General features: G+C 27.2%; 1 protein-coding gene across 1 annotated transcript; it reads left to right on the top strand.

Annotated features, from left to right (window-relative positions):
- The first annotated feature begins 8,816 nt into the window (after positions 1 to 8,816).
- Positions 8,817 to 11,070, top strand: LOC137815177 (homeobox-leucine zipper protein ATHB-6-like). Its single transcript, XM_068618248.1, has 3 exons — positions 8,817 to 9,472; positions 9,570 to 9,952; positions 10,417 to 11,070. Exons 1-3 carry the CDS (start codon positions 9,403 to 9,405, stop codon positions 10,852 to 10,854), a joined length of 891 nt encoding a protein of 296 aa, XP_068474349.1. The 5' UTR covers positions 8,817 to 9,402; the 3' UTR covers positions 10,855 to 11,070.
- Positions 11,071 to 11,763: the final 693 nt, after the last annotated feature.

The raw sequence follows: 11,763 nt of genomic DNA, 5'->3' as shown, positions 1-11,763 counted from the left end.
TCCTTTTCTTCCTTTTTTATACCGGAATTTTAACTAGGAACAAATAATCATAATATCTGATTATTTAATTTAACCAAAGTTTTTTTTTTAAAAATATCTTTTATCTTTTATAAGATTTAAAATTATTTTAAAATAAATAATATTAGTAACAAAAATTATATAAAAAAAAATAAGAATGATTAAAGGATAGTTCTTTTAATTTTAAAATTTAAATAGTTTACTGTTACACAATCATGAATACATTGTCCTTATTTAACAAAAATCACCTAGTCAAGTTATATTCCGAATATTAAGTAATATAATCTAATTTCTTTAAACTTTATATTTTTTATCCCATTTTAAGTGTTATAAATAGATATTTTTATTATTTTTTATGAGTAAACATGTTTGTTATTTTTTTATTCTCTAAACTTGTCTGTTGATATTTAAATTCTTACTTTATTCTTAATAAATTAATATATCATTTTCTGGGTGTGTACATAAAAAGATATTATCTTTTCGCATGAGAATCCAGTGATTAATTTCATAAAATATTGTATAAAATATAACTGTATTATTTAAATTTAAATATATTTTATTTATTTTAAGAAAATATTTTATTAAATATATATTGTAATCCAAATTCAAATGTATTTTTTCGTGTGGAAACTTTAAGCTGTATGTATGTCTCATGAATTCTTAAGAATTTATAACGTTAGAAACTACATTAAAAACACATTTTTCCTATATTTAAAAAAAAAATCAATAATATTACTATGTAAAATTTGGTAGATTCCATTTACTTAAAATTCCGCCAAATTATTGAATTATTATATAATATAATCATGAATCATATATTTTAAGAGATAAAATAAGAAAACGTATAAATTGTTTGGATTTTACTACCATAAATAAATAAAAAATTATTAAATAAGAAAATATAAAATTCTTTAGGTATTCTACTCACTAAATTATATATTATATATGGTCATTTTATTTTAAATTATGTATGAATATATAAAAATTAAAAAATTATACACATCATTTAAAATTTTACTTATTACTTTTAAAAAATATGTTTAAAAAAATTAACATATAAATTCCTTTACAATTGAAACTACTTATAAAAACTATATTTATATGTGTAATTATATTTTAAACTTACAAAAATAAGATATAAGATTATTTAATTATAAGATTGATTTGAAATAGTATTGAAATTCATTTTTGAAGATGACATATACACGTATAAATATATATATAGAGAGAGAGAGAAACAATAGTTCCAAAACTTTTTTTAAGATCAAAATTGGAGAGAAGCAGTTTAAAACAGTTGAGAGAAAAAAACTAGTTCGAGACATTGTATCAAGTGTACACTTAGAGGAAAAAATATATAAAATATTGAAAATATATAAATATGACAATATAGAGAATAAAATTTGTATTTGTCTAAATTATATATTTTAATCTATAACATAGTGCATTTGAAGAAACCTAAGAAGAAGGTTCAAGTTTATGTTTTCTAGGTTTCTCACACTTTTCTTTTTCCGGTGGAAATTAGGGGTGGATGTGTCATTTTGCTTTATTTTATCTAATAATAATACTAACCCTTTTCTCTTTAGTGTAAATAATATTCCAACCTTCAACTAAGGATAAATTTAATATAATATACATAGAGTAAACAACTATGAATATATATAAAAATAAAAAGGTAAGTTTCAACTTTATCGAATCATTGATATTTCTTCATAACAATGGAAGGACACTAATCTAAAAATATTATATGGTATCACATCATATAATATAATGTATTCACATTTATTACTTCTTAAAATATAGAAGATATTAAAGAGTCAAATTAGTACATTTAATATATGGTGTTACATCGTAATAAAATCTATATTTTTTAAATATTAAAATAATATAATTTATTTTTTTTATAAAAAAAACTTTGAAATAAATTATGTAGAGATATAGAAAAAATATTTAGTATGAGATAATAATATTCACTTTGAGTGTTTTATGTTGTGTTTGGATGAACTAATGGAGTGACAGCATGGATAGGGGCGAGTGAGAGGATTTGTGTTTGGAAACGAGGGTACAGATAGGAAACAAAATAGATGCATTTTGCTTTTCTATCAAAGATTATCAGTGATGTACACATAAGATGTATGTATTTTACCTTAATACCCTTAACATAACATTGCAACAGTGGATGCATGAAATAATATTGGTCATGTTTGGAAGTGACGGTGCAGACAGGGAACAAAACATTTGCATTTTGTTTTTCTCTCAAAGATTACCAGTGATGTCCACATAGGATATATGTGTTTTACCTTAATGCCCTTAACATAACTTTGCAACAGCGGATGCATGAGACAAGATTGGTCATGTTTAGAGGTGATGGTGCAGATAGGGAACAAACTATATGCATTTTGTTTTACTCTCAAAGATTACCAGTGATGTCCACATAGGATGTACATGTTTTATCTTAATACCCTTAACATGATTTTGCAACAGTTGATGCATGAAATGAGATTGGTCATGTTTGGAGGTGAGCGTGCAGATAGGGAACAAACTATATGCATTTTGTTTTTATCTCAAAGATTACTAGTGATGTCCACATAGGATGTACATGTTTTTATCTTAATACCTTAACATAACTGTGCAAAAGTGGATGCATGAAATAAGATTGGTCTGTGACTGACACCACAGGCTGGGGAATCTTTATACTGGTTTAAATTTTGTTCTTCAAAAGCTTAGTGTACTTTCACTTATATGAGTGTTGGTATTGTGACTTTATAGTTGCAAGTTTGACTTTGTTAAAGATTTTTTGTTCTAACTAGTTTTTCTGCAGGATAATTTTTTTTTGTCTTCTAAACAAGTTTGTAAACAATTCAATTAAAGTGTTTCTTTTCATCCCGTCAAATTTATTTACGAACCATCAATTAAATTACCAAAATATTTTATCTAATTCCCCATTATTTCACAAAGCAATTTCCAGAACATATATTATGAAAAAATTATTAAACCACATCTTCAAATATATATAATATATTTCAGAAATTCTATTTAAAAAACGTTTTATTAAAAATATATTTCATGAATTCATATTTTAGAAACATTCCAAAAAAAACAATTCAAAAGTTTTTTTTAGAAAAGGTAAAATATTCTTTACAAAATTTATGAAGTGCAGATTTGTTTGGTGCAGGAAGAAACACCCTCCAATTAAAAACGAAGTTATATGGAATTCATTAGGCCCAAATCCATTGACATATTGGCCCAATACCCACACGGGCCGAGTAAAACAAAAAATTTAAACAATGAAACTTGTATATAAATTTTTAAAAAATACCCATTATTAAAATATATACATGTTAGCAACATAAAAAAATGAAAATGATAAACTTAAAACTTGTAGAAAATGTTCTACTATAGTTCCCAATTGAATGGTTTTAGAGGTAAAATATAAGAACTATTGAAAAGTAAAAGTTTAAACATAGATCATTATGAAAAAAAAAATCTTACAACTTATTCCTACCTCTACCATTCTGTTTGTTAAAGTATAATTATAAATATTCGTTAAAAAATTTCAATTAAAGTTATAACAAGTTCATAATTAATTGGAAAAATGTGTGTACTTTATAAAATTTAATCAATATTTTTTAATAATATTTAATTATAACTAGATATTTGAGTCCTTCGTACTCTTTCTCCTTCTTTTATTCTTCACTTATGTCACTTGATAATATTTCTAGTACGGGTTGTGAAATCTATTTTTTATTTTGTTTTTACAAATATATAACACTTTATCAGTCTTCAGTTTGTTTGGCAAAGGAAAATAAATTATAAAAATATATAATTAAATATATATATCTCATTAATTATAAGAATATTATCTTACTAATTTGCCTTATTACAACATCTTTAAAACTTATTTATATGTTAAATATTTGTATGATAAAACAGTTTTTCTATCCATTACAGGTTTTAAATTTAGTTTTATTTCATCTTTCTTTAAACTAGGACAACCTTTATAAATAAAAATACATTAAAAAAACTCCACAGGTGTTCGTTTTTAATAATGAATATTTTATTTTATAAGATAAAAATAAATTAAGAAAATAATATTTTTAAAATTTAAGTGAAAATCATAATGAAAATAAAATAAAATAAAGATATATAATGTTTATTCTTCTTATGAGAGTTTGACAAGTTCTCAGGAAATTGAAAGGAAACAGAAGATAAAATATTGTAGAAACTGATTCATACATTTTGATTTACTTCAATAATATATATAATAAAATTATAATTACTTAAAATTATAAAATAAAAATATTAACAGTTATGTAAACTGACAATTAATGCAATAATAATAATAAATAATTTAAAAGTAATAAAATATGAATTAATAACTAATAATTTAAACAATATAATATCGTTTTGTTTTTAATGTAGGTATCCGTAACGATTTTGTTCCTAAAAACACCTTTATAAAAAAAAATAAAAAATAAAATAAAAAAATAAAAATATATATATATATATATATATATATATATATATATATAGAGAGAGAGTTTATGGAGAGATTAGAAAAAGAGAAGAAAAGAGAAAGGATTATGGGCTGTCAGACAAAGTTTGACTCATTTCTGCATATGTTGCTTTCGCATTTGTTTTCTCTCCATTTTTTCTTTGCTCACCCAACCAAAAAACAAAAACCTTTCTCTCTTTACTATTTTTCAAACCATTGCATTAAACACCTAATCAAATCACTTCCAGCATGTTTGTGCTTATGTAGTAACTTTATAAGTGTAATAAAAGAAACATCTATTCTATTAAATATTTTATATAAATTATAAATAAAATAAAAATATTTTATAATATATAAGTAAATTTTGATGGAATTTTATTTGTAATATTGGATTTGTGGTAACTGTCTGTCTATATAAAAAATTGAGACTCGTATAGTCATAAATTTCTCATTTGTATTTTTTTGTCTTGGTATTTTTTGGTTGAAAATTGTGACTTATGTAAATTTGATGTTCATATGTGTTTTAATCAAAGCAAATAAATGTTTTCTAATAATATTCACAATAATTTTAATATTTAAAAATATTTTCAACCTACCATTCTCATATTTTTATGTGGTTTTCAATAATAATTTTAAATTTTCTTGCCATGTATAGTTTTTTTTTTAAAATTCTTGTACTTGCGAAATGAAGGAACCGTTAAATGTATTTTTTTAATCAAGGGTATTAAGTATATTTACTTGTGAGAGAAAATTTTATATATGAAAAAATCTATATAAAATTAAATTGTTGAGATTTTCTTAAAAAGATTATACGAGAACATTTCGCATTAATAAATCTAGAATCAATTTATAAAAAAAGTTATTTCATCACTTTCAATCCAAGAATGTCTTTTCAAAATTTATATTATATTTTTTAAATCTTGTGTTTTGTGGATGAGTTTAATATTTGATAAAACTCAACAAATAGATTGGATTAAAAAAATCAACATACCGTTGTTTATTTATTTTAAATATACATTTTTATTTTACTGTTTCTTTTACTTGTTTGTACAAGTGAAAAACATAAACATCTATTATTTTTTACTTCTATCACTTCAATATAGTATAATTTTATTTTATTTTATATTCCATTCATCACCCAAATAGTGTTCATAAATAGTAGTGATGAGTTTTTTAAAATAATGAGATTTGTAGAGATTAAAACTTAGAAAAAAACTAACTATGCCATGTGAGCTACAACATGGGGTTAATTATATATTGTTTATGTATTAATAATAAGTACAATGATAAGCACCTGAAGGTGATGTTTTTGTCTGCATTACTTCTTCCATGCATCTACTTATGATGCTAGTTATCATATTGTCTCTTTTATTTTTTAACACAAAAACTGCTTGCAAGAATGTTCGTTTACTCATTAGAAATAAATGCCCTGTTTCCAGTAATATCTCACAGCATAGACACTTAAATTTTAAAGTATTGTTCCTTCTTTTATCATAAAAAGATATTAATTTAAATTATTTTTTTAAGATAATACGTTCCATTAAGTTTAAATTAGTGTTGAAACTTATAAATTATGAAGAAATACTTCATGTTCAAAAAAAGTGATATCTATGAGTTAGCTACCAGAAAACCTACATGGAAAAGAGATTTGTGGATATAGTGTTTGAGTCCTAAGTACCCTTTTTCTGGCGTAAAAGAATTTTTTTTTATTGCATAAAGTTTTTTCTCCACGGTAATGAAAAGGTAACATTAAAAATTTCCTCTTTCATCTAAAAATAATTGAAAACAAAATGGTATGAAATAATTGAAAACAAAATGGTTGATTTGTATGTGGATTTTAATTATTTGTAATTAAAACATTGTTTACAATAATTTGTAAGAGTTCACTACAAGAAAATCATGAAATAAAAATCAATTTTTAGAGACCAAAATAATTAGTTACAATAGGAACTAAAATAGAGACCATTTTAGAAACTAAAAAAAAAATGGTTTCTAAATTAGTTTATATTGTTTTTTATTGTTGTTAAATAGTTTCTAAATTAATATCTAATTAGTAATTAAGGTTTTAACTACCAATTATTTAGTTTCTAAATTTGGTAGAAAAACATTGGTTGTTAATTAGATATCAATATATAAACTATTTAACAACAATATGAAACAATAGAAACTAATTTAGAAACCAAATTTCTTTTTAGTTTATAAAATGGTCTCTAATTTAGTTATTATTGCAACTAATTATTTTGGTTTCTACAAATTGGTTTTTATTTCATGATTTTCTTGTAGTGGTTAACTTTCGAGAAAATACAAATTATACAAAATTGTTGAAACATGAAAATTGTTTCAATTGAAAATACAATTTTAATTGTGTAATTGTAAAAGATTGTTTCTAATAATAACATGTAAAAGCTCATTTTGGAAATTGTGAAAATATGAAATAGTGTCTGAAAATTGACTTGTTTCAATTAAAATAAATATAATTCAAGATATTCATTTGGATGTTTGTATTAATGATTATTTAAAAATATAAACATAATCAGTTATGAAGGATGAATAATGGATTGTCTAAATAACATGCATAATCGATCATGGCAAGGTGATAATCGACTACCTAAAAATAAAATCCATAATCGAGTATGTATCATTTTGAACTAAAGGCATGGTCGATTATGTCACATTATATACTCACATAATCGGTTATGTGATTGAGATAATCGATTACGTTTGTTGGTCACATCACTTCTATTTTTTCAATCATTAAACTTTATTTTCATGCATGAAAACGAAGAAACCAAAGTCAACTCACCATTAAATCACAACTTAATCATTAAGAAGCAATCACCAAACCACCACTCTTAACACCACAATGCACACAAAACAAAAAACAAACAAACTCGTATTATTTCATCAACCAGCTCGTGAACCAAACACAACTCAATCAAGACTAACTCACAACACAATGCACACATAATCTTAAGCTCAAGGCATGAACAACAAAGGTGTAACGTTATACATTAACTAAATATTCACAGTTCACGCCTGAAGTATAAGAACTCTATTAAAATCTATTAAAAGACTAACTACATAAATAGTTTAACCACCATTTTAAACACATTTAATAATTAAAAAAATAAAAGGGAAAATTGGCTTACCTTCAAAGTTTAAGTATATAACATAGTTGATTAAACCAGGTTGACTTAACTTTAATTTTTATTTTATTTCTAACGTAAAATGTCTTAAGCTGTATTTTTACAATTAAAACTACTAATTTATATAAAAATAAGATAAAAAAATTAATCCAGCAGATTTGAACAAAAAATTATAAATTTTAGTCTATTCTTTTGTTTTTAATATAAAGGAATTAAAAAGAGGTGGGATTGTAGAAAAGTATTTTTTTAATGAACCAAATATGATAAACAATTATTCCAAATTACATTTGAATTATTTATAAAGTGTGGAAGCTAGACAACTAATCTCCTTGCCATTGCTTGTGGCTAGTGGTTTTGCTCTTGGTTTGTTAACATTCTCCAGGTTCATTTATCCAATTATGAATTGGAATAGGAACCCTAGTGGATAATTCTGACAGTTCCTCTAACCCTAGTGAAAAATTTGTTTTCACTTTTAATTTAAAATATGAAAATTTATTTGATATGGACTTTTTAGTACAAATTTAAACGTGAACATAATATTTTTTTTTGGCTTAAATTAAATATATTGATTAGTAGTAAGATACTACTAGTTAACTTAGAAAAAAATAAAATCTACTATGTCTCGAAACAACATCAATAATAATAATAATATAAATAAATAATAATTTTATTCACAAGGAGTAGATCTTAGCCATTCATGCATATTTTATTTCATTGAATTGGAGTTTTTTAATACTGAATGTAAGAAGCTAAGACTAATTATACACATTTCAGATAAGATTTTTTTTAGGGTTTCAACCACACAGATTTGTGATATATGTCTTTTTTCTTAAATATAAAATATTGTATGAGAAACAAATTTTAATAAGTAAATATCACCCTCAGAATAATTTAAATATTTTTTCTGGCAGGAGCGTGATACGCTCACGAAACCCAAATCTTGGGTCAGCTAAACTCATTGAGCCGAGCCGAGCCGAATAGGAATGCAAAAATATTACAACTAATTAAGTATTAATTAATTAATAATTGTTGTTATTATTAGGATCTAAGCTGAAGAAATATCACCGTCACTAAACGGTCGAAAGAATACCGGAAGCGCAACGGGCTACAACCGGTGATGAAAAGTTGCATTTGGATTGAATTTGGGTTCATTTTCATTTGAAAGCTAACCGCAGTAGCAATCCACCTAACCCCAGTCAGATTCTATCTCCAGTTGGGTTTATATAAAGGGAGTGCAATTCAGAAACTCTACCGGCTCGTGAAAACACTTCACCATTCTCACTCTTCATCACTCTGTAGTTTGTTTCTGTTCATCTTTGATGAACCAACTCTTCTTTCTTTCTCTCAGTTTCTGTGTAGTTTAACCATGCGAAATGAGGCACTGGAGAAACAGTTTATAGCATCTTTGTTTGTTTTTTTATTTAATTCTGAGAAGAAATATTGTCTGGGTGGTTTTGTTTTTGCTGTATGAAAAATTTGATGGGTAAAGAGGGAGAGGAAGTGGTGAGAAAGCAAGAAAAAAGGGGTGTTGATGGAGATAAGTGGTACTTGTATAGCTGCTTGCAAGATTGTAAATACTGGTGCTGTTTAATACACGATAGTTCTTTTTCCATGGTTCCTTTCGAGTGAAAATTGAACCTTGTCTTCTCCGCTTTCTTTTGAGATCTTAAAGACATTGACCACCACCAATAAAGTGGATCAAAACACTTTCTTTCTTCTTTTAATAAGATCCTCTGTTTCGTTCCCATGAAGAGACTTAGCAGCAACAGCTCAGATTCTTCTTCCACTCCCCTCATAACAATCTGTCCAACCCCAGGTGCTTTTAAATTCAGACACAGATCCAAGATCCTTGTTTTAGCTATGTCGGTTTTGTTAATGATTGTTATATTTATGTGGGTGTTGCAATGATGCAGAGGAACAGAGTACGAGAAACTGCCAGCAGCACGTGTATGGTAGGGAGTTCCAATCGATGATGCTCGAGGGACTTGACGAGGAAGGTTGTGTTGAAGAAGTGGGGCATCAATCTGAGAAGAAACGCAGACTGAGTGTAGATCAAGTGAAGGCTTTGGAGAAGAACTTCGAGGTTGAAAACAAGCTTGAACCCGAGAGGAAGGTCAAACTTGCCCAAGAACTTGGGTTGCAACCTAGACAAGTAGCAGTTTGGTTCCAGAACCGTCGTGCAAGGTGGAAAACCAAACAATTGGAGAGAGATTACGGTGTTCTCAAAGCCAATTTCGATGCTCTCAAGCTCAACTACGACACCCTCAATCACGACAACGAAGCCTTACGGAAGCAGGTACTGTGCAATAATAATACTGGATTTTGGATCTATCTAAAACACCTTTAGGTAATTAACTTTGAGCCACAAAATAAAAGTGCATGTTGAATTTTACTTTTTTACTATCTTTGATCCATAAAATAAAAGCAGTTGAATTTTTTCACTCATTATCAAGGTTGACCCATTTAGTCAAGATTTACCCACAAAGGTTCTGGTCGAATTTTATGCAAACTTTGTTATAAATCCTTGCTAGTGATTGTAGTTTCTTTTAAGCACCCTTTTCTATCAATAGATTTAGAAGTTTCTATGTGCAAAAGTTAAAGTTAGTGTGGAGAATTTATCTTTCTATTAGTGGTAAATTAATTTTTAGCTGATTTTTTTTCTAATAAAAGCTCATGGAATACCCTTAATCTAGTTTTTGTGAAAGTCACTTTGGAATGTTTTTGTTTGTGAATATTGAACTGAACAGAGAGTGTTTGCAGATAAAGGAGCTTAAACTGAGGTTGGAAGAAGGGGTTTCCGTGAAGGAGGAGATAATGATGCCTGATTCGGAAGACAAAACGACGATGGAACAGAGCAAGAGCGAACCTAGTTGGGAATCCGAGGAACAGTTGAACTACGAGTGTTTCAACAACAACGATTGTTTCGGAGGCGCTTCGCTGTTCCCAGTGGACTTCAAAGACGGTTCTTCCGACAGCGATTCGAGCGCAATCTTGAACGAGGAGAACAACAAGTGCAGCCCCATAACCGAAGATCTGTTGCTGTCGCCGAAATCTTCCTCAATGAACTGTTTGCAGTTCCAGAAAGCGTATCAGACGCAGTACGTGGTGAAGATGGAGGAGCACAATTTCTTGAGCGCGGACGAGGCCTGCAATTTCTTTTCGGACGAACAGGCTCCAACGTTGCAGTGGTGGAGCTGAGGAAAAGAGAAGAAGAATGGAAAATTTTGTTTGATATTGGAGGGTTGTGTTGTTGTAGATGCTGCTTCTGCATGGGGTGGGGTGGGAGGTAACATGAATAATTCAATCCCGAAGAACACCATGCTGTAAAAAAATTTCATTTCAAGTATACAATAACGGTGCAAACCTTTTACCAAAAGACAAAACCAAAAAAAAAAAAGAAAAACTAAACAAAAAGTAGATTATATATATGAATTCTGTGCTTCAAAATGTGCCAAACTGAATACATTCCATATCTTAACAAGGCATATGAAAACAATAACAATGATGAAAAATTAAAAACAAAACGGTTCTTAAACGGGTTCGAATGAAGAAAACAATTTTCTTTCTTTCATGATCGTAAAGTTTACTCTTCCTTCCTTCTAATGGTTCTTAAACGGAGTTAGAATTAAGAAAGTAATTTTTTTCTTTTTTTTTGTCAGTCGGTCTATTACTGAGGTTTGAGTCTCAGATTTGTCCCACAAGATTGATAATAAATTTTTTATTCGTTACTGTCAGGGTTGTGTTACTGTCAGGGTTGTGTGAAACTGTTTGATTTTTTTCGTGGGTGAATACTCATCTGTTTGACCTAAAATTTGTTGCGTTTTGTTTCAAATTCAGTGGAGACTATTGGGTGGAATTTCAGGAAAAAACAATTCTGGGAGAATTTTTCAGAAATTTTATGCAAACCAAACAATTTCATTATGGGTCCGTATTGCGCTTAAAAAAATTCACAGAAGCATTTTTGTATTTTTACTTTGTTTTCGTGAATTCCAAATTCATATCAGGGTTATTGCAAACCAAACAAATTTTTTATTCGTTACTGTCAGGGTTGTGTGAAACTGTTTGATTTTTTTCGTGGGTGAATACTCATCTGTTTGACCTAAAATT

The sequence above is a fragment of the Phaseolus vulgaris genome, chromosome 1 (assembly GCF_000499845.2).
Source record: "Phaseolus vulgaris cultivar G19833 chromosome 1, P. vulgaris v2.0, whole genome shotgun sequence".
NCBI lineage: Eukaryota > Viridiplantae > Streptophyta > Magnoliopsida > Fabales > Fabaceae > Phaseolus > Phaseolus vulgaris.
The sequence above is the reverse complement of the archived record's forward strand: the minus strand, read 5'-3'. Positions and strand labels throughout refer to the sequence as shown.

Coding starts and splice junctions, on each gene's coding strand:
- LOC137815177 (XM_068618248.1), top strand. CDS start 9,403: ATGAAGAGACTTAGCAGCAACAGCTCAGATTCTTCTTCCACTCCCCTC. Junction 9,473..9,569: donor AACAATCTGTCCAACCCCAG/GTGCTTTTAAAT, acceptor GCAATGATGCAG/AGGAACAGAGTACGAGAAAC. Junction 9,953..10,416: donor ACGAAGCCTTACGGAAGCAG/GTACTGTGCAAT, acceptor GAGTGTTTGCAG/ATAAAGGAGCTTAAACTGAG.